This window comes from Platalea leucorodia (genome assembly GCF_965183815.1).
Source record: "Platalea leucorodia genome assembly, chromosome: 8".
NCBI classification, from domain to species: Eukaryota; Metazoa; Chordata; class Aves; order Pelecaniformes; family Threskiornithidae; genus Platalea; species Platalea leucorodia.
The window spans coordinates 54673992-54695779 of NC_138830.1; the positions used below are offsets into that span (position 1 = coordinate 54673992).

Here is a 21788-nt window from a genome sequence, read left to right on the forward strand (position 1 = left end):
GTTCCGGTTCCGGTTCGATCCCGGTGCCGGTTCGGTGCCGGCCTCGGCTCCGCCCCCCCCCCCCTCCTCGCCGCCGCCATGGAGCCGGCCGAGGCGGAGTTCCTGGCCGAGAAGGAGCTGGTGACGATCGTGCCCAACTTCAGCCTCGACCGGATCCACCTCATCGGGGTTGGCGGGGCCGGGGCGGGGGGGACAGGGACAGTGATAGGCGCTGGGGGGGGCGCGTCTTGGGGGGGCCTGGGTCTGGGGGCGGCTTGGGGGCCAGGGCCTGAGGGGCTCGGGGGCTTGGGGACGGGGCCTGGGGGTCAGGGGTTGGGGGGGGGGGGCTTGGGGGACGGGATCTGGGGGCTCGGGGACAGGGCCTGGGGGTCTTGGGGACAGAGTCTGGGGGTCAGGGCCTGGGGGGCTTGAGGACAGGGCCTAGGGGCTTGGGGACGGGGCTGGGGGGCTTAGGGACAGGGCCCGGGGGTCAGGAGCTCTAGGAGATTAAGGGCAGGGTTTGGGGGTCTTGGGGACAGGGTTTGGGGGTCAGGAGTTGGGGGGCTTGGGGGACAGAGCCTGGGGAGATTGAGGACAGGGTCTGGGGGGCTTATGGACAGGGTCTGGGGGCAGGAGCAGGGGGGATTGAGAGGCAGGGGATGGGGATTGAGGGGCAGGGGATGGAGAGGTTGGGGGGCACGGGCTGAGGGGATTGGGGACGGGTTGGGGCGTTTGGGAACAAGGAGAGGGGCTGGGGGGCATGGGGAGGGAGCCGGAGGGACTGGGGGTCTGGTGTGATGGGGGAATGAAGGGATCAGGGGGTGGGGGTGGAGGGGGGGGAGCAGGTTGGGAGCGGGGCAGGGCACCCCCCAGGAGGTTTGGGAGGGGGCAGTGCTGTCCCCTGCCTCTCTGGTGCCTTCGCACCTGAGCCTTGGCTGGGCGGGGGGCGGTGGCCGGCTGCCCTGGGTGCTGAGCCCCCAGCTCTGGCAGCGGGTGCCGGGACCTGCCGTGCTGGTGGTGCGAGCTTTGCTCCGCTGCCCCGTGCCTCTGAAAGCGCCTGGGCCCGAGCCCGGGGGGCTGCGTTTCCAGGGTAGATGTAATTTCTGGCTATGACTTCTGTGAAACGGTTTGAAATGGAAAATGCACTGGAAAAGTTAGTTATCGCTGGGGGAAGTTATTACAAGGGAAAGCAGGAGAAGTCTGAGAGCAAGAATTATGGAAGCAAGAGGAAGAAATTCAGATGCTATTTGACTCAGGCTTTTCAAAATCCCCTGGAAACTCATGCTCTCTAGAGACAGCCGAGGCTAAATTAGCAGACGAGTGCTGCGGTGTCCTAGCCCTCACTGCTGCCTTACTGTCCTCTTCAATGCATCTTCCAGGGAGATCTGGGTCCTTTCAACCCTGGCTTGCCGGTGGAAGTGCCTGTCTGGCTGGCCATTAATCTGAAGCAGAGGCAGAAGTGCCGGCTGATTCCTCCGGAATGGATGGACGTTGGTAAGGATGGCAGCTTCGGCCCTGGGCTTCGGTGGGTGCGGCAGAAACACGAAATAAAAAAACCCTCTGGTTTTCACCATTAGTGGGAAGCTTAATTCAACAAACACAAAGTCCCTCTGAGAGAAGGGTCTAATGTTCCCCCACTGGAATTCTTTATATTTACAGGAGACGTAATCTTCCCAGTTAAGTCAGGTATTTAACCTCTCTTCCTCTGGTGAGGAGGAAGGACAAGGGTTAGATTGAATCCCCAGCCCTGACACTCATCTTCAGCAGCGGCTGCTGGTCTTTCTGAACAGCGCTTGCCTCTCTCGCAAGGCTTGTTCAGAAGGAGCTTTGGGGACCTCAGAGGACACTGTGGGAGGAGGGAGACCTTGGAGAGAGACCTTGGAGAGCATGTATGTGTGTTAATCACCGGTTCATTCGCTCCTTGAAATCGTTTTCCTCGAGGGCATCGGAAATGGGAGGTCGTCTCACTCTAAAAAGTGAGAATCGTGGCACCCTTCCGTCTCGAGGGAAACTGAGAAAGAGGAGAAGTAAACACTCATGGAGCTGCAGTAAGAGGGAGGCCCGCACCAAGCATTCCTGCTTTATTCGTTCAACGCTAATTACCACAAGTGCTTTGTGGGTGAAGGGACAGTCTCCCGACAGGCGATCGGATTGGGGATCAAGCTGGTGTAGGTCCAGCCTCGCGGCTTCGATGTCCCTGTCAGCATCCTTGTGCGCTTCATTACAGAACCCTTTTTCTGCCCGCACGTTGATTCAAGCTTGGCCGTAGAGCTGTTCCTGCAGAAAGAGCGTGTGGGTGTTCCTGGGGGGTAAAAATGTGCCTGCAGCGTGGAAGGTCTGGCAATGCCTGACCATTCCTGGTTGTATTTTAGAAAAACTGGAGGAAATCCGGGAACAGGAACGTAAAGAGGACACCTTCACTCCGATGCCCAGTCCCTATTATATGGAACTCACAAAGCTGCTCTTAAACTAGTAAGTAGGAAATGTATTGTAACAGTTCCGCCCGAGTACATGCTTGCATAGACAATTTTTCAAGCTTTCGTTGGCAGCAACCCCAGAGGGCGGTGGGAAAGTGAGAGTTAATGGAGGTTTATTTCACAGCGTGCCAAGATCTCGTTGCAGCAGTTTTCTCATGGTAACTTTGCGTTTCAGTAACTTGGGGATTGCTTGTTCTGCAGCCTGATAATTGGGGCTGTGCCGCTTTATTGAGCGGCAGCTAAGCGTAGAGGCCTTGAGGATCAGCAACACGTTCCATGGCTGCAATCTGTTCAGCAGCCTAAACCCTCCAGGCTTCTTCCTTGGCTCTCCTTCAGGAGGAAAGCTCCTCTTTCCTCAGCCTGAGAAGCAGGAGACCAGGGATATTCCGAGCCTGAACTCCTGCCTGCTGAGGCATTTCACTTGTAAAATGTGCTGGCTGGTATTTTTCTCAGCGCGGACTCTTCTGACTTTGAAGCCCTCGATTACGGCGGGGCGGTCGTTTAAAGCACTGGCTTTTCCTCTGGAGATGACGCTCTTGGCGTGCGGCTCCTTCCCTCACGCTAGAATAACCCTGACAGCTCTGTCTGCGTGAACTGATCTGATCTCTCGAGGTCCTTATGGCAGCGCTGAATTGCCTTAATGGGAGGATGTGGCACAACTCGTACGGTCCTTTCAACTTAATACTCTCTGATAGAGCCACGAGAGCACGGAGCTGGGGCTGTAATCGCAGCTGAGCCCTTTCGATTCCCTGGCTGCCTGTGACTTTGGCCGGGTTATTGGCCCTCCGTGTACCTCGTACCAGCTGGGCAATTAAAGAGCAGAAGGATTCTAGTGAGAACCAGATGCTGCATCAGAGCTGAGCATTCCTGGGTAAATAAACTATCCCAAAAATCCCAGCAGCAGAAGTACCAGGCTGGATTTTAATGTTGAATTGCAGTTTTTTTTTCTCTATAGCAAACTGCTCTGCTTATGCCTCAGAGGGCTGAAGAACTGCCAACATTACTTACGCCGGTGACATAACGTACGAGTCCCTCGCAGCCTGTTCTGATCCGCTCTCTCCTCCTCTAGTGCCTCAGACAACATCCCCAAAGCCGATGAGATTCGAACGCTGGTGAAGGATACCTGGGACACCCGGATAGCCAAGCTGCGGCTGTCTGCGGACAGCTTCGTCAGGCAGCAGGAGGCTCACGCCAAGGTGCGGCGGGGACGCGCGGGGAGAGGTTTGCCAGCTCCGCGCTGGGAGGATTCCAGATGCCGTGTGATTGTGTGGGCTTGTGACTGATGAGAGCTGCTCGTGAAAATGCTGGTTGGGGCATGTTTTTCCTGGGCTGTGGGTACGTCAGTTGGGAGCTAAAGCCATATGCTGAAACCTGGCTTTATGGGCTAGCGTTATGGAAATAGCGCTCTCGTTGCTCGTGTGCTTCTCTTGACCGGGGGTGGCAGCTGGGCCGGTCCCTTGGGGTGTCACCGGAGGAGAAGCGTGGGCTGCCGAGCTGCTTTCCGAGTTCCTTGTCCTCTGCTGCGGCAGGGCTGTCTCCCCACATTCTGCTATTTTCTCTTTTAGCTGGACAACTTAACCTTGATGGAGATCAACACGACCGGGACTTTCCTTACTCAAGCCTTAGATCACATGTACAAGCTCCGGACTAACCTTCAGCCTGGCGAGAGTGCCCACTCCCAGGATTTCTGAGCCACGCTAGCCACACTGGCCCTCAAACCTCCCAGGAGAGAGCAGTGGAAGGGAGCAGGCTCCCCTCCTCGCCCCTGGACCTTCATCTGGCCGGCCTCCACCTCCCCGCACCTGAAGGTACCTCCACCTCCCTGCACGGATCTCCTGAAGCCACCCAAGCCTCCTTGGCAGTAGCTGCAGGCAGGGGAGAGAGCAGGCAGCCTCGCAGCTGGCCGGGAATCGCTCCAGAGCTGCCGATGGCACGGGAGCATCCCTGCACGGTAGCTCCTACGCGCTCCCTCTTTGCAGAGGTGGGCCTCTCTCTTGGGTTCCCGAGATCTGCTGGGTGCAGGTGGGGGCTTGCCAGCGCTAGGCTGCTGTCTAATGATGTCAGGCCCTGGAGAGCGTGGGTGTACTTCATAGAGGGAACTTCTGAGGGCAGCACAGGCCACACACTGGCTTGAAAGCAATAAATTTCTAGGCGGTGCTTCACCATGAATTTTCTCAGAGCCTTGAAAAGGGGGGAAGATGTGCCGACAATGAGAGGTGTCTGCTGCTCTGCTGGGGAGATCAGCTGGGAAGCAGATCCATCTGCTCTTTGGAGAAGGACAAAAGAAAATGGCTTTCCCTCTCCAAAGCCAGGCTGTCTTGTAATATCATATGTCTGCCTTTATTTTTCTGTGGTTTTTTTTTAATCTGAAACTGTGTATAAAAAATAAAAAAAAAAAATAATTGCAGCTGAGTGAACGGCATCAAATCAGTCCCCGTGTTTTGTCGCGCGCTGCGCGTCAAGCGGACGTGGGTTAAACAACGCTTGGAAAAACCCGCGGCTCTCCTCCTTTGGCTCGGGCCCCGTTCCCCTGCGGCAGACCGACCGACGGGCGAGGGCAGGATCCTCGCCGGCGTCGGGTTGTGTTGATGGCAGATGTAATTAGTACGGGCGAGGGGGAAATGCCGGCTCGAACCCAAGGGCGGCTGCAAGCCGCGAGCGGTGCCCTTCCCGGAGCATCTGGGCCAGCCTCCGCGCGGCTCCTGCCTGCCATCTGTGCCCTGCCTGCCTGCGCCGCTTCCCCCGGCGCTGCCCGCAGGCGAAGGGCTCCCGCAAGGCCAGGAGGGCAGGAGCTGCCCCCGGGGAGGCTGGGGGATGCTCGGAGCAGGGCTGCCTTCCCATCGCCCATGGCGGGGGAGAAAGAATCCTTTGCCATCGTGGTGGAAGAGTTTATTTTTTGTTTTTTTGGATGTTTTCAGAAATTACAGCAATATATTCATAAATACCTAATTACTACATTCAACAAATAATATATTACATTACAATTAATTCAAACAAGTACACTTAGAACATGTTTAGGGTTGGGTTTTTTTCCTCCTTTTTGGGGGTTTTTTGTTTTGTTTTCTTTCACAGCATCTAAACTGCCCCCAGCGGGCTCTGCTCCTGCCTTTCCCTCCTCGCAGCCCTCCCAGGCTCTGGCGCAGCTGCTCCAGCGACTCTGCACAGGGTACGTACAGACAGACACAACCGCTCGCCGCGGCCCTGGGAGGAATAATGCTGAGAAATGGGTCCAAACTACGTGATTACGGGCTGGTGAGGGGGGAAAGTCGGCACGGGAGCTGCTACGAAGCGAGGCTCCCTCCCAGCCAGGCTCCTGCCCGCGGCCTCGCCATGGCACAGCGACGGCGAGGGATAAATTGCCGATGATTTTCCATCCCTGGCTCCTTTCCCCCCCTCCGCCACAGCACATGGGAAGGGAAAAAGCGAGCAGCAAGCGTATTTTGCCGTGTTAAAATTCATTGTGAAGCCGGGAGTTGGCAGCGGCTAGGCCAGAGGCTGGCGATGCAATTGGGGATTTAAAAAAGATTAAACTAATTTCTGTCACAAGGGCATTTTGCTTTTTAATCTTGCACAGCTTTTTTTTTTTTTTTGGTGAAGCCAATGGGAGATCGGGGGGGTAGGGGGGTTAATGCTTTCTTTGCGAGTGCAACAAGGGAATTTAAAGCAGAAAGCAGAGGTCACCTTTTCCCGTAGACGTGAGCTTGTCTCCTGGCAAATTAAAAAAAAAAAAATAAATAATTTAAAAATAATAATAATAAAAAAGCCTCCCCGGGGAGCTGGGGCACGCGATGATTAGAAAGTGGCTAAAAACGGCGCCGCGTGAGCCGCAGGCAGCTCCTGCCCGAGGAACGGGCGGGAAGGGCTCGGCACGGCTTGTCCCCGTCGTGCCACCGTCCCCGTCGTGCCACCGTCCCCGTGCCAAGGCGCGGACCCCGCGGGCAAACCCCGGCTCCCCCGGCCCCAGCGCCGCTCTCTGATTGTCTCGGTGTTTTGGGGGGGGGGACAAGGACACCCCAGTGCCACCCGTCCCCAAACCCACCAGCCCTCTCGGCGCAATTGCTTTGTGTTTCTAATTTGGCAGATGGAGCCCGCTAAGGCTGAGAAACCGCCCGGCACCGCAACACCCACAGCTGCCCAAAGGGACCAGAAAAAGACCCCGAAACCAAAGAAAAAGGTAAAAAAAAAAAAAATAAAATAACAACCGGTGGAAGGGCTCGGCTCCGGGTTCCTGAGGGACTGGCGGTGGGACAGCACCTGCCCCGCTGGAAAAGGGGATTTGTTTTTCCTGGCTTTAAATTCTTTTAAAACACTTCAATATCTTTTCTGTCCTGACCAGCAGCAGTACAAACACTAAAAGCAAGTTAATCCTTTTGCCAAAAAAAGAAAGAAAATAAGAAGGGGGAGGGAGAAGGCGGGGGGGAGGAAAAGAAAAGAAAAAAAAAAGCAGAAACATATTAAAAAAAAGGCAAGCTTTTTATAACAATAATTAAAGTAATAAAAACATACAAAACTTTTTTTTTTTAATATATATACACAGTACAAGCCTGAAGCACCTTTTTTTGCCTCTTAAATCGCAAAACCCCAGTGACCGGCTCCGACAAGATAACCCCACCGGGGCCCACCGCCGGCGCGTGTCTGTGCCCCTTCCCCGCCAAACAGGAACAAAAAGGTACCTTCAACCAGTTTATTGACTTTATTGTTTTATAGCGAAGTGCATTTCCAGTGGAAAGCCCCGGGATCGGGGCGGGGGGAGGCTCCCGGTGCCGTGCCGGGAAGCGGGGGGCTCGGTGGCTGCTGGCCGGCCGTCCCGCACCCGGCCCCGCGGGGGCTCCTCCGGCCGTAGTGTTGTCGGTGGAGTCTTTAATTGTAATTTAAAAAAAAAACCAAAACAAAACAAAAAAACCAACAAAAATTGAGCGCTATAAAGTGTGGGTGGGTGGAGGGGAGGAGAGCCCCAGCCGGGCTGGCGGTGGCTTGCAGAGGGCCGGCGGCGCGGGAGGGGACGGGACGGGCTCTGCTCGCCGTCGGGTGGGCTCCCGGCTCCCGTGCTCCTTTGCTTCATGCATGGCACATTCTCCGTTTATTTTTATTTTTTTTTTTTTTTAATTTTATTTTTTTAGCTTCAAACCTCCCAGTGAAAAATATTAAATATTCAAGGTAATAAAATAGATTATTATTTCTAGACTATATGTTCGGCCTAGCCCAAGGAGCGTCACCTGGGATACCCCTTGAAATAACCCCTAGACCACTGCATTGCAGGCAAGGCAAGGCACTTCCGCAGGTGATCCAGCTCGGCTTGCAGGCGCTCGCGCTCCGAGACCATCTTCTGCTTCTGGGTCCTTAATTCCTGCAGGCAGCGAAAGGGGAGAAAACGCCGTCAGGGCAGGCCAGCGGTGCAGGGGTGGGATCGTTCCGGGGGGCACTGGGCTCGCCGGGATGCCCCACGGGGGATGCAGGGTGTTGCAAGGGATGGGGTGGTGCAGGGGATGGGTGCACTGTAGGTGGATGGGTGCGCTACGGGAGGGGTGGGTGCCCTGTAGAGGCTGGGTGCCCCGACGCCACTCACCGCCATGCTGTGCGAAAGCTGCTCTGCCGTCAGGCTCAGGCTGTAGTGCTGGGCCTCCAGCCGCCGGCACTGGGTCTGCAGCACTTGGCGCTCCAGGTTTTGTTCTGCAAGGCCCAAAGGAGAGGGGATGAACGCCGGCTCCTCCGGCTCCGTGCACGGCGCAGGACTGTGCCCAAGCACCACGGTGCCGCTGCTGAGGATGGCAGCCCTGCGCGAGGCTCTGCCCAGCCGGAGGCGATTGCCTCCAGCATCCCAAAGCATCCCTGGCCCCTGCGCTGCCCACGGGGAGCCTCCAGGTCCCGCTGGGAGGGTGCCGGGCAGCCATGGATACATGAATTTTTCATGTATGCATCAATTTTCACTGGCGCCTGTTGCTTTTATGCCACTCCAGCAGTGCCGGGGAGGCACCAGTGCTTCCCCAGCCCATCCCAGCAGGAGCCGGGGGTGCCTGGTCAGGGCACGGAGTGGTTTCACCCAGGGGAAACTGAGGCATGAAGTGAGGGTTTACCCCCCCCCCATCCCCTACCTTCTATATGTTCCTGGTAAGCTTCAAAAATTGCCTCGATCCCTTGCCACTTGGGCCTGGGGTACTCTTCCTCCTCTTCCTCCTCCTCCTCCTCCTCTTCCTCGGAGGCCGAGTCGCGGGGCAGCGGGGGCAGCGGCCGGTGGGGCAGCGGCCCCTCGGCCGTGCCGTTGTGCGGGGGGGCGGCCAGGCGGCTGGACGCCTGCAGCTCGGGGATGTTGTAGTGGATGGAGGCGTCGAGCTTGTGGTTCTGCTCCGCCGTCAGCGCCGTCGTCCCCCCTGCGGGCACCGAGCGTCAGCCCCCGCCCGCTCCCCGCGTCCCCCGCCCCAGCGCTGCCCTCCCTGAAGCTGCATTAAGATGCTCCCCTCAAGGTATTAATTTCCACCCCCCAGGCCATTTTGGGGGGGGCTGCAGCATCTTCTGCGGGTTTTCATCACCCCCCACCCCACGCACTGGAGTAACTTGATTTTCCTCGCTCATTGACACGACTGAATTTGCAGGGAATGGAGCTGTATTATCCCAGCGCCTTGTATTTATCTTCATCCACGAGCTCCTGGAATGCTCCAGAAACGAGGTTGCTGGTGGATTTTGTGCCCTTGACGATGCCAAACCCCAGCGGGAGGCCGGGGGGGGGGGGGTCTCCCACCCCGCAGGGATGCTATCCTGGTGGTACCCAGCCAGCTTCCCGCGTCTCTGCCGTTACCTTTGTGCTTCTGCAACGCCTTCTGGGTGGACTGCAGCACCGACTCGTGGAACTGGTGGGCAAACTCCTCGGCGATGAAGGGCTCCCAGGGCTTGCTCTTGCCGTTCATGCTGTGGGACAGCGGCACCGGGATGTCCTTGGGCAGGGGACCCCTGACGTAGCTGAGGATGCTCAGCGCCTTCTTCCCGGGGTGCCCGTCGCTCAGCCGGGGCTTCTCCGCCGGCGTGGTGGCCGAATCCTTAGCCCTCGGTAGCTCCTGGGGTCTCAGCTGGTCTAACCTGCCGGGTTCCACCGTCTTCTGCGCCTCTGGCATGGAGACGGCGATGCCCACGGGTTTATCCGGATCCAGCAGGAGCGGTGGCACCGGCAGCTCTTTGGGCAGAGGAGGAGCAGAGTCGGCTGCAGTCGGGGCTCCGTGTCCCCCGCAAGGCAAAGCCGTGCCCCCCATCCCGCCGGGCAGGGGATGCTCCCAGCCAGCCGACAGCCAGGGAAGGACCGGGGGCGCTTACCGGCGGCGGGGCCGCTGGGGCTGTCCCGCGGGGAGCTCTTCACCACCACGGCGGCCGGCGTGGTCTTCTGCTTCATGGCCTGGAGCATCTCCACCAGCTTCTCCTTGTCTGCGGCATGGGAAGCTGAGGTTTAGTGTAGCCTCTGCTCAGCAGAGCAAGCTCGTGGCCCCAGGCGAGACCCCTCCACGGCACCCCCAAAGCAGGGAGTGGGGACCCCCCGAGCCAGGGCTGGCCCCAAACATGCGCGGGCCATGGCTGTTACCTTTCCTCTTCTCGGCGCTGATGTGCGTGAGGTTGAAGATGGTGAGGAAGCGCTTCTTCTCCTCGAAGTTGGGGCTGTTGTTCATCTCGTCGGGGCTGTAGCGGGTGGAGAGCGGGAGGCGCGGGGAGGGCGTGCGGCGCTTGTTCTGCACCGTCGGCGGCGAGGGGCTCCTCTCCCGCAGCATCCGCCGGCGCTTGCGCCGCTTCTGGCTCAGCAATTCCTCCTTCTGCTGCTGCGTGGTGAGGCCGAAGAGCTGCAGGAACTCCAGCTTCTGGGACACCGAGGGGGAGAGCAGAGCAGGGTCACCCCCAGACTGGTCCCTATCCCCATCCTCATCTCCATCCGCATCATCTCCATCCCATCCCCATCCCTGACCCCCTGGCACCTCTGCAGCTGGCTGGGGACGGTGGCTGCACCGCAGCACTGGAAGCTGGTGCCCGAGGAGGGGCTGCTCCCCGGGGGGACGGGGGACGGCAAGTGCCGGCTGTACCTCGGAGGACGTGTCCAGCTTCAGCGGGGGCTGCTCGGCCACGCAGCGGAGATGGGCCCGCACCTCCTCCTCGTCGCTGTCGTCGCAGGAGTCGTCCAGGTCGTAGTAGTAACCTGGGGATGGAGAGAGGCTGGCATGAGACTGGGGAGACCATGGGGACCCCACGGGGACCCTGGGGACCTGCTGGGACCCCAAGGACTGTGCTGGGACCCTGGGGAACCTGCTGGGACCCTGCTGGGGACAGGGGTGCAGCAGGGTGCTGGTGCAGAGAGGCGGGATGCTGGGGGGGGAGCGGTGGGGGTCCAATGTGGGACACAGTGGGGCGGGGGGTGTAACCCAACAGAGCCCTGTCCCCCCCTCGCCAGCTGTGGGACCCTGGAGGGCATCGCCCACCCCTGCGGCCCCGCTGAGCGTCGCTTTGGGACGGGCGGCGGGGGCTCAACAGGCGGGTTAATGGGGCACGGCCCGGGGGGGCTGCGGCTGAGCCCCCATCCCCACTGGAGGGGGAATGGCAACGCCTGTCCCCCCCCCCAAGAGCTCCATCTCCTCCTCACCGCTGCTCTTATCCCCGCTCGCACAGTCCCATTAATATTTAAAGCCCGCTTATTAGCCTCAGTTCATCATTTATTAATTGGGCATGTCTAGAGAGGAGGATTTACCGAGCCACTCGGCTTGCGGGAGCGTTTCTGTCGCAGGCTGCCGGCATCCCCGGGAGACCTGCTGTCCGCCCCCACCACCGCCAGGTCCCGGTGCCGACGGGGGGTCCCCGACGCGGTGCAAACCCGGCATCTCACCTTTCTCACGGGCCTCCCGCCGCCGGCGCTCCTCCAGGTCGAGTTTGCTGACCAGCCTGCGGTGCTGCTGCACGAACTCGTCGTAGATGTACATGGGGTCCTGGGCGCGGGGCGGGGGGGGCCGGTAGGGCGAGCTGGGCTTGGTGGCCTCGGCGAAGGGGGCGGCCGGGGGTCTTTGCTGGCTCAGGATGCTCTGCGTGGACTTCTCCAGCTCGGCTAGGAAGGGGGCGTGGGTGAAGCCCCCGTGCTCCGGGGCGCCGGGCTCCCGTCCCGGCGGGTATTTCTCCAGAGTTTCCCTCTTCCTTGCCCCCTCCTCCAGCTTCTCGGGGCAGAAGACCCTCTCCACCTTCACCAACGGGATGCCCTGACGGCTGGGCTCGAAGGGGGCTGGGTGGCCGTGGAGAGCGTGGGGCTCAGGGAGGCGCCGGGGGGGGTCAGGGGGGCTCTCCATCAGCGAGACGGGGTTCCAGAGGGACGTGGTGACGGGGTGGTGCTGGGGCTTGGGGGAGATGAGCGGTGGGGGCCCGCCGAAGTGCTGCGCTGGCTCCCGGCCGCTCGGCTCGTGGCGGCTCGATCCTGACCTGCGGGGAAAGGAGAGGACCAGAGAGGTGAGGGGCCGATGCTGCTGCCGGAGAGCTGGATGCACCCTGGCACTGGGCTGCTTTTTGGGGAGAAAACGTTCCGATTAGGGCCACCCGGAGGGGTTTGTGCACATTGGGCTGCCACACTCGTCCCCTCCTGTGCCACCACCCCAAGGGACGGGGGGCAGGGTTGAGCAGGGACGTGGCTGCATCCCCGGGGTGCCGGGCAGCGGACCCCAGGCTCAACTCCCCCCGGCTGCCCACCACGGGGACAAGAGAGCCACGGGTGCTGGCACAGCCCTGCTCTCCCCGCAGCAAGGGCAGCACCTCGGTGCAACCCTCCTCCGACAGCCAGGGACGGAGCCAGCCCGTTAGCGGGATAAATATTTCATGCGCCCAAGCTGTGCATTTAACGCTTTTCCGCTCCAGTGCCCTGGACCTCTGTGCACAGAGCAGCGAGTTCAGCTCCGCACCGCCATCCGCTGCCCCGGCACCGTGTCAGCGCCGGCGGGAAGCATCACCTGCCCTGCCGGGGATCGGGCCCTCTCCCTTCCCACTGGATGCGGGCAGCTCTGGGATAGGGATGGACAGAATGGGAATGGGGATGGGGTATCCCCCCAGCTGCAGGCGTTTCGGGGTGACCTTGCTCTCTCCTCTCCAGTTTGGGGCGGGAGGAGCGGATGGAGAAGGGAGCCTGCGGCGGGCACTCGCTTTTGTGCCGCCCCGCGATCTGCTCCTTATTATCCTCGATGAGCCGCGCTAATCCCCTGGATACCCAAAAATAACAAAGGGAGCTGGCGGCAGAGCCGGCTGGATGAGCCTGCGCTGCTTAAGCTCTCAGCAATGGGGGTGAGCAAGCCCCTGTCAATCAGGGGGTGCAGGCACGCTCCTCTGCCCCCCCAAACCACCCGGCTTCGGGGCGGGTGCCCCCCCAGAACAGGGCATCCCACCGCCTGGGTCCGCTGCACGGCAGGGAGCTGCAATTAGCGGTGCCGGGTGCCTGGGCAGCACCTGGCCGCTCGCCGCTGGCCCCCGGCCACCTCCCAGGCTCGTTGCCTGCCGCCGCGCAGATGTCGGGCACCGGCAACACCCGGCGTTGCCAGCGCAGCCGGCCTGGCTGGCACCGCATGACAGGGACCTGCTGGCGCCGGCCAAGCGCGGCGGCTTCTGCTCACGGGGACGTGCAAGGAGCGAGGGGCACGGCTGTGGGATGCTGGCTACCTAACGGGGGGGCTGGAGCCAGCTAACGGGGGGTGCAAAGCCGCAGGGCAATGGGGGGAAAATCCTATAGATATTGCAGCAGGGATGGCTGCGACGTGGGAAAATGCAACTAGGTTTTAGGGGGAAGCTCCATCCCTGGAGCGGGGCTGGCAGCGTCCCTACCTGGGGTGCTCGGGCCGATGCTCGGGCTCGGGCTGGCTCGGGGTGCGCCCCATGTCGAGGTGCTGTTCCAGTACTTGTTGCCGAAACTCCGAGACTTGGGATTGCCGATCTTCCTTCTCCTGGCGTAGCCGGCGTTGCCGGGCCAGCCACTTCTCTTCCTCGTTGGTGCGGTGGATGAGCAGCGCCGTGGCCGCGCTGCTCCCCGGCAGCGGGAACACGTTGTGGTTGGGGATGAGGCTGGGCACGGGGTGGTGGGCGGCCGGCGGTGGGTGCAGCGGGTGCTGGATGGGCTTTGGCGTCGGCAGCACCGAGTCCTTGAGTTTCTCTGGGTTGGAAAGGGGGTGCCAGAGAGTCAGGGCACAGAAAGAGGGGGCTACCCGTGGCCATCTGTTGGCTATCAGGCTGTTCTGGGGAGGGTAGGGCCCCCCTGAGCATCCCTGCAGGCAAGAGGCACCCAGAGCCATGGGGCAGCCGCCAGCCAGAGCCCGGCACTGCCCGCTCGCTGCCAGCCCAGCTGCCAGGCGTGCCACGGCACCGGGCGTGTTGCCGCCCTGGACCGAGTCAGATGGCACAGGCACCGCGCTGCCTCTCCGAGAGCCGCGGCAGCTGGGCTTTTGGCAATGCGAGCTGGCAGCCGGATGAGCCCAGCTCCGTCCCGAGCCACCTCCCGGGGCCACCGACCCCCTCGGCTTTGCCATCTGGAGGGGAAAGGGGACCATGGCAAGCTGCGCCGAAGGCGGCCGCCCCCCCAGTGTCACCCGTGGGGACGTTACCTGGTCTGCCGGGCGCCAGCGGCTCCGCCGGTTTGCCTCGCTCCTCGGCCGGGTGTCCCCGCAGCCCATGCAGCTCGGCCACAGGGAGGAAGGGCCCCTCCATGGCTTTCACCATGCTCAGCTCCTTCTCCCGGGCACGTTCCCGCTGCCTCTCCAGCTCCCGTTCCCGCTCTTTCTCCCGCTCCCGCTCCAGCTCCTTCTCTCGTTCCCGCTCCCGTTCACGCTCCTTCTCCCGCTCCCGGTCGGCTTCTCGCTCCCGCTCCTTCTCCCGCTCCCGCTCGCGCTCCCGCTCCCTCTGCCGCAGCTCCTCGTCCATTTGCAGCCTGCAAAGAAAAGCCAAAAAAAAAAAAAACCCAAACAACCCCCAAACGCCTGTTAGCATCCCCTGGGGTGCCCTGTCCGTCCCCGTCCCCCAGCCATCATCCCCCCGCCCTGTACCTCTCGGCGGCGAGGCTGGAGATGCGCTCAGACTGCAGGGCGGAGAGGGAGGAGTGCGAGAGCTCGGGGGGGTACCGTACCCCCGAGAGGTGCAGGTGCATGGCCGAGGGGTGCAGGGGCGGCAGCGAGCCCGGGGCCGGCAGCGGGTAGAAGGGGGACCGCAGCGCCGACAGGCAGTACGACTCGTCCATCCTGGGGAGATGGGGATGCTCAGTGGGATGTGCTGCTCAGGGTGGGGGCAAGAAACCCCCAATTCCCCCCTCCGGGAGCAATCCCAGGCTGGATGGGGACTGCCTTCTGCGGGGAGAGGGGTTTGGAGAGCCGCAAAATGCCCCCAGCTCAGCCCAGCCATCCTCTCCGGATCAGGCTCCCACCTCCCCAGCCCCCAGGGCTCGTCCTCTGGTTACCGGCTCCCCCCCAGGGACCCCCAGGTCCGAGCTCGGAGATGCCCACCTGAAGGCGGGGTGCGGGAAGGGGTGATGCGTCAGGTAGCTGGGGTGGTAGTAAGCGGCGGCGGCCGGATCCAGGCCGAGGGGCGGCAGGGAGGACATGCGGAGGTCCTCGGCGGTGTGGTAGGGACGGAAGCTGCGCAGGTAATCCTCGGTGACGGCGCTGGGAGGCACCACGTGGTGAACCGGCCGCTGCAGGCTGGGGGAGCGGGGAGATGGTCACCATCCCACCCTGTCCTCCTGGGGAGATGTCACCCCCCGCCCCCGGGATGCTCGGTGGGAGCAGACCTCGCAGGGGATGCCCGCACCCTGCGACACCCTCCCATCCATTGCCGCCGGACTCACTTGAGAGGCGGGAAGCGGGAGTCCTGGACCACGGAGCTGGGGGGCAGCCCGAAGGAGTAGGGTGTCCCCAGGAGGTGGGAGGGGACGGCAGGGCCCCCTGCTTTCTCCTGCACGAGGGGGGGCTCGGAGATGAGGCGCTCACGGCCGCTGCTGCTGCTGCTGCCTCGTGACCCTGCTTCTTGCTGGAAGGCAAAGAGGCAGAAACGCCGAGCCGGGTGTTAGGGGGTGGCAGGGACCCCACAAAGGATGGGGGGCCCCGTTGTCTCCCCACCCCAGGACCCTCAGCGGGCTCCCAGCCTGCCCGCAGGGTCCCCGGCTGGCACCGGTACCTGGGGGAGGATGCATCCACTGGAGCATCCTCCCGCATCCCCGCTGTCGAAGGGTGGGCTGGAGGGGCGTGAGGGTCCGGGGGGGGCTCTGCCAGCAGGAGAGGGGGTGCTGAAGCCAGGGCAGCGCTGACGGCAGGACATGTTACCTGCCTGGAGATTTACGGGCCACTTTGTTCTCCAGAGCTATTAATCATCCGGGGAGGATACAGACACGGCTGGTGGAAATCCAGCAGCCCTTTGATAACGGCCATAAACCAGGGGTCAGCCTGGCGTCCCCCCGGCCCCGCCGACAGGCCGGCATCAGCACCCTGCCGCGCCACGGGGCCTCACCCGTCTTCCATCAACTCCCCATCCCCGGCGCCAGGATGAAGGTTGCTCCCTCCTCGCGCCCGCACCGGCTGGGGAGGGACCCGCTGGCCAGGAGGGACCCATGGGGGTGACAAGGGACCCCGCAGGGTCCGGTAATTAGGGGGGTGACCTCCAGCAAGGCAAGGCTGGGTTTAAAAATGATTATTTTTCCTTGCATCTTCTCCATTTGGCAGCTATATAAGGAGGATGGCGGCATCCCCCGGCATCCCCTCTGCTGTGCATCCCCTCCCCATCCACTCCTGGCCCCCAGACCCTTGGGGCAGGTCCAGGTCCCCGGCCGTCGGGGACAGTCCCAAGGTCACCGCGGCCAGCACAAAGGGCGTGTGTGTCCCCTCCCGCCGCCTGCATTAAGGCTTATTGTGCGTGCCAGGCTCTGCTCTAATTACCTCCCCGTCTCGGGGCGTCACGCTGCGAGCACGGCTCTGCCAGACAATAACCCACGCTCGGTTAACCCCTGTGCTGCGGGGGTCACTGGGGAGGAGGCGACACGGAGGGGGACACACGGGGGTGGGGAGCACCTGGACACCCCACGCACCCCTCCGAGCACCCAGGGATCGTTCAATTATATTTCCCTCCCCCCCCCGCCCTCAGCGTTTCTCATCCCCTCCCATCGCCTCTCCGCTTTGTGGTTTAATTAGTCTTTCCAAGTGGCATAATCCCCCCGGGAATCTGCTTGTAGCGTGCGGAGGAGAGGAGAACCACTAACGATGCTTCTTAATTAGCCAACCCCCCCCCCCCCCCCTTCTTCCTCACTCTCCCCTTCGGATGGCAGCCCGGGGACGATGGCAGCCCGGGGACGATGGCGGGGAGAAGGGACAAAATGGGGGGCGGCCCCGTGGCCTCTCGGGAGCAGCGTGGCGGTGTGGCTCCCGGCACCTCGGACCACGGCTGGCACAATCAGTGCCGTGCATGGGATCCCACTGCCTCCATCCTTTGCTACACCCCAAACGCGGCCGTACCTGTCGGCCCTCGCTCCTCCAGACCCCGTTGACCGTCTTCGTGGGGGCGATGGTGACGACGGGTGGCGTGCTGGGCACGCTGTGCCCCCCCGGGGGCACGATGATGGGGCCCATGGGGCCGCGCTTGGGCGTGCTGGCAGGGGAGCTGTGGTTGGTGGCTGGCGAGGAGACCGGGGACGACTCGCTGCTTATCGAGGACCCTGAAAAATGTAAATAAGCAGGGAAAAAAGGTTAACCAGCTGAAAACGCCCTCCAAATAAGCTGAAGCCATCCCATGCCATCCCTGGCAGGATGCCCCGCTGCAGGGACCAGGGATGAGGCACAGGGATGCACGCAGGGTGGTCAGCATCCCTCCAGCCCCCCAGGCTGGACCCCCATCCTCCCATCCCGGGGAGCCCTGTCCCAAGGGAGGTTCCCCCCAGTGCTAAAAGGCTTTGCCCCACGCGGTGGGATGGGCACGCTCTTGCTCCTCTCTAACCGGGACTGCCAACCCCTCTGCCTCCCACAAAACCCTCTATGGGACAGCGAGCCCTGCCATGGCCTGGCACGAGCGACACCGACACGATGCCAACCCCGGGCGGCCGCATCTTCTCAGGCCGAACCCGCAGATTCCTTAATCCGGCTGCAAAAGTCGCCGTGCAGGAGCCAGGGCACTCGGAGATGTTGGGATGAAGGAGTCACTCCCTGTAACCCTTGGGCAAGGCTTTGGCTGTATTTCCATAATACATCTGTACTTTAAATTATACCCACCCTGGGGATGCTGGCGATATTTGCAAGGGAAAAATAAAAATGGAATTAAAGCGGAGAGTGCGACGTGGGTATAAAAGCAGAGCTGGAGCAGAAATACAAATTCAACGTTAACTAGGGCACACGGCAGCCGGCATCTGCCCCCGCGGCACATTGCCCACTCCTAAAACCCACCCCGGCAGTCTGGGGGGCTCCTACCCCCCGAGACCCTGCTCCCACCAGCCCAGAGTCTGGGCTGAGGGAAGGTTTCCGACATGCCGGAAGGGACTGGCTACTGGCCGCCGAGGGGTGGCCCGTGGCCACCACAGGATGCCAGCCGAGAGGTGACAATGCTCCCCATCACAGCACTGAGCCTGGCACCAAGAGAGGCCTTGTCTCCCCTGAGCGTGCAAGCCAGCTCCTCGCCCTACAAGCGTGCAAGCCGGCTCCCCTGAGCGTGCAAGCCAGCTCCTTGCCCTGCAAGTGTGCAAGTTGGCTCCCCTGAGCGTGCAAGCCAGCTCCCCTGGGCGTGCAAGCCAGCTCCTCGCCCTGCAAGTGTGCAAGTTGGCTCCCCTCGGCGTGCAAGCCAGCTCCCCTGGGCGTGCAAGCCAGCTCCCCTGGGCATGCAAGTGTGCAAGTTGGCTCCCCTGAGCATGCAAGCCAGCTCCTCGCCCTACAAGCGTGCAAGTTGGCTCCCCTGAGCGTGCAAGCCGGCTCCTCGCCCTGCAAGTGTGCAAGTTGGCTCCCCTGAGCGTGCCAGCCAGCCCCTTACCCTGTAAGTGTGTAAGCTGCCTCCTCACCATCCAAGTGTGCAAATTGGCTCCCCTGAGCATGCGAGCCATCTCCTCACTCCACAAGCATGCAGTTTGGCTCCCCTGAGCGTGCAAGCCAGCCCCTTGCCCTGTAAGCGTGCAAGCCAGCTCCCCTGAGCGTGCAAGCCAGCCCCTTGCCCTGCAAGCGTGCAAGCCAGCTCCCCTGAGCGTGCAAGCCAGCCCCTTGCCCTGTAAGCGTGCAAGCCAGCTCCCCTGAGCGTGCAAGGCAGCCCCTTGCCCTGTAAGCGTGCAAGCCGGCTCCCCTGAGCGTGCAAGGCAGCTCCTCGCCCTGCAAGCACGCAACCCATCTCCATCCTCGCCACGCTTGCCCCCAGCGCCAGGGTAACACCGGGAGGGAGCCGGGACACAGCGGGGCCGGGAATGCCGCAGGGAGGCAGGAGCATCCCCAGGCCCTGGGAAGGATGCTCGGCGGAGCAGAGCGGCCAAGCGGAGCAGCCCGCTGCCGGCTGCCCTGCCTTATTAATTATTCCCGAGTCGCTCCGAATCGCTTTCATTTCAAGAGCGGCAACACTCGGGGAAAGAGAAAGGCTGCCCGCGACAAAGGAAGCCGCCGATACGGATTTGACACCCACTGAAGTCTATCTTGTCAGCGCAAGGCCAACAACAATTAGCAGCCTAATCCCCTCTGAGCTGGGAAGCCATTACTCACCACGCGATAGCGTTAACAATCAATACCATCACAATGAGCCCGGCAATTAATGAAGCTAAAGTCTTACTTCAGAACCTTAATTCTCGCTGTGTGGCTTTAAACGGGAGGGTTTGTGATCGTTATAATTAACTGGTGGTATTCAGCCAGGAGTTAGTCAATGAAACTAATCTGGATTGGAGATGACAAGAGGCACAATGTGATGGTGTCACCTTTGTTTTCTGACCTCCCGCTTTCCGCTCAGCGATAGCAGATTAGCAGCCCAGGCTGACAGGCAAATGTAATTAACAGCTGAGACCCTGAAGAAGGAGGGGGGGAAATGAAAGGAAGACGGGTGGGGGAATAAAACCCACCCTGCAGACAGCCCTGGGTAGGACGGGAGGCAGGAGCCCCCGGCCAGGCAATGGCTTCGGTGGCTTCTTGGGGTTTTGCTGGGATGGAGTCGGTCGGGATGAGCCCCCGCAGCCGGGGACATCCCTACGGACACCCCGGTCGCGGCACAACTGTCAGTCCATAAAGCCGGTAAAAAAGGTGCTGATCCTGGATGGACCCGGTCGGCATCACCCCATCAGCTGCATCTGCCACAGCAGAGCATCTCCCATTGCGGGAAGGGAAGCGGGGCGAGGATTTGGGGGCAAAGCAATTCGTTTCCCGGGGGTAAAAGCCGTGGTGTGGAGAGAAACCCCCTTCCCAACACGCATCCAAACCCATGCCTATTAAAAACCTCCAGGATAAGCCACTTCAGGCACCCAGATGGGCAAGGACAGGGTTTTTTTTGCAAACAAACTAAGGAGCAATTAAGGGGAAATCCAAAGGGAATGCAGCTTCTTCTCCCCAGCGCCACAAAATCCATGCCAAAACCCACTGACGTCCCTTCAGATGGGCTGAGCGGGGCGGCGGGGACAGAAATGCAAAATAATCCCCCAAACCCAACCAACCAGCCCGAAAGCAGCCGATGGGCTGCGGAGCAGGCGTCTGGGGAGAGCCTGGAGCTCGCAGCGAGGCTGAAGCATCACCGAGACCTGGTCCCCTCGGCGTCACGGGGACCCGGTGTCCCCATGTGCTTCCTCGGGAGCAGCCGACGCCGGAGGCTTCGGGTCACGGCTGTGCCAGGGCATTTCACGGCTGGCAGGCGGCTGCAAGGAGGGTCTCGCAGATGGTGCTTGCAAGAAGGGGTCTTCCAAAAAGAACCTTGCAAAAGGGGTCTTGCAAAAAGGGCTCTGCAAAAAGGATCTTCCAAAAAGACCCTGCGAACAGGGCCTCACAAAAGACATCTTCCAAAGGGTCGGGTGTCCTCCCCAGGGACAGAATTGCCCAGGCGGTGGGCAACGACCCAACCGGCAGCACCCACCAATGGAAATACCAGGGATAAATACTATTTCGCTGCAAACTGATGATGCCAGCAGTCTCCTGGGGAAATGTTTTGCAGCCCGGGGACATGGGACAGTCCCAACGATTCCCGCAGGACACGCTCCCTGCAGCGGTGGGGACCTCGGGGTGCTCCGGCACCGCGGCAGCAGCTCACACACCCCATCGCGAGCTGCACCCCACAGCCAAGCAGAGAGGGGGGGTGCGACGGAGGATGCAGCGGCCAGGCCATGGCAGGGTGACAAGGGACGGGGACACCCCGGGGATGCCCAAATTTGCTGTTTAGCCGGGCAATTTGGCTGGGGAAGGAACAGATTTGAGCAGCCTCCGGAAAAAACAGCATTTCAGCAAAGCACGGAGGGAGGGAGCGGGGCAGGGAGGGAGGGACAGGTCCCCCCCGCGCCGCGCTCGCCCAGACTTTCTCCCGGGGTACGGCGAGTGATACGGCATTTGGATTACTCCAGCTGAATTGAATTTCTAAACTGCCCCCTCGAGACACGACGCCAGGGAAAGACATTAGCTCAGGAAATGGCGAGAAAATGCCGTCCGCCGGCTGCCGGCTGGCGGCGGGGAAAGGCAGTGATGCTCAGCATCCCCCCGGTCCTTGTCCCCGTCGCCGTCCCTGTCCCCTACCTCTGGGCTCCTCGGCTTGCTTGGCGAGCTTGCGGAGAGCGGCGGCGAAGCTGGAGGAAGGTGCTGCCTGGACGGACAAAGTGCTGCTGGCTGCCGGGCTGCCATTGGGGACGATGGAGCCATTCAGTGGCGAGGGGGTGAGGGGGCTGACGGTGGCGGTGGTGCGGGTGGCGGTGGAGAGCATTCCTAGGGACGGCGACTTCGGCTCATGGCTCATGCCTGCGAACAAGAGCAGCTTGCGTTAGACGGGGACTGCAGATCCCCAAATCCCCCCGGGAGAAGGAACAACCAGCAGGACAAGCAAGACCTTCCCTCTAGTTCATCCCCCCACCCCAAAACGCACCCCGAGCCCATGCAACGGGGGGGAAGCGAGCAGGTGGGTGCGAGCCCTGCGTGCTGGCGGGGCGGCAGCTTATTTAAGAAAGCAAGCGCGCCCGGGCTGCTCGCCTGCAGAAAACAGGGCGACGCGGGGGCCAGCAGCTGCCGCCAGTGTCCCACAGCCCTGCTGATCCCGCAGGCTGGGCTGCTCCCAGATAACGGGGTAGGGGGGCTCGGTGGAGCCCCACAAGGAGGGAGAGGGGTGTCTTGGGGGGACACAGGGACTTCAGCATCCTGATGGAGGCCATGGGGAGGGGGGCAGGCCCCTGACTCA

At 61.5% G+C, this 21788-nt stretch overlaps 2 protein-coding genes across 6 annotated transcripts in view; one reads left to right on the plus strand and one right to left on the minus strand.

The window, feature by feature from the left end:
• The first annotated feature begins 31 nt into the window (after positions 1–31).
• On the plus strand, positions 32–4822 carry GINS2 (GINS complex subunit 2). Its single transcript, XM_082319963.1, has 5 exons — positions 32–168; positions 1359–1473; positions 2352–2451; positions 3526–3652; positions 4022–4822. Exons 1-5 carry the CDS (start codon positions 79–81, stop codon positions 4145–4147), a joined length of 558 nt encoding a protein of 185 aa, XP_082176089.1. The 5' UTR covers positions 32–78; the 3' UTR covers positions 4148–4822.
• Positions 4823–7005: 2183 nt separating this feature from the next.
• Positions 7006–21788, minus strand: part of GSE1 (Gse1 coiled-coil protein) — a 61315-nt gene continuing 46532 nt past the window's right edge. For 4 of the 5 annotated variants that reach the window (XM_082320944.1, XM_082320948.1, XM_082320947.1 and 1 more), the window contains exons 2-16: positions 21137–21355; positions 16931–17130; positions 15274–15455; positions 14933–15127; positions 14480–14671; positions 14042–14364; positions 13269–13593; positions 11305–11885; positions 10511–10623; positions 10021–10291; positions 9759–9881; positions 9250–9621; positions 8549–8824; positions 8023–8126; positions 7006–7803 (exon numbers count right to left, since the gene is read on the minus strand). In XM_082320944.1, coding sequence (XP_082177070.1) covers positions 7669–7803; positions 8023–8126; positions 8549–8824; positions 9250–9621; positions 9759–9881; positions 10021–10291; positions 10511–10623; positions 11305–11885; positions 13269–13593; positions 14042–14364; positions 14480–14671; positions 14933–15127; positions 15274–15455; positions 16931–17130; positions 21137–21355 — 3611 coding nt within the window. In that variant the 3' untranslated portion in view covers positions 7006–7668. The remainder of the gene's footprint in view (positions 7804–8022; positions 8127–8548; positions 8825–9249; positions 9622–9758; positions 9882–10020; positions 10292–10510; positions 10624–11304; positions 11886–13268; positions 13594–14041; positions 14365–14479; positions 14672–14932; positions 15128–15273; positions 15456–16930; positions 17131–21136; positions 21356–21788) is intronic. The other variant, XM_082320946.1, reaches the window with a different exon arrangement.

Bases quoted from the DNA above. Each gene is read 5' to 3' on its own strand.
- GINS2 (XM_082319963.1), top strand. From the start codon at position 79: ATGGAGCCGGCCGAGGCGGAGTTCCTGGCCGAGAAGGAGCTGGTGACG. The intron at 169-1,358 runs GTTGGCGGGGCC...TGCATCTTCCAG, and splicing joins ACCGGATCCACCTCATCGGG to GGAGATCTGGGTCCTTTCAA. The intron at 1,474-2,351 runs GTAAGGATGGCA...GTTGTATTTTAG, and splicing joins TCCGGAATGGATGGACGTTG to AAAAACTGGAGGAAATCCGG.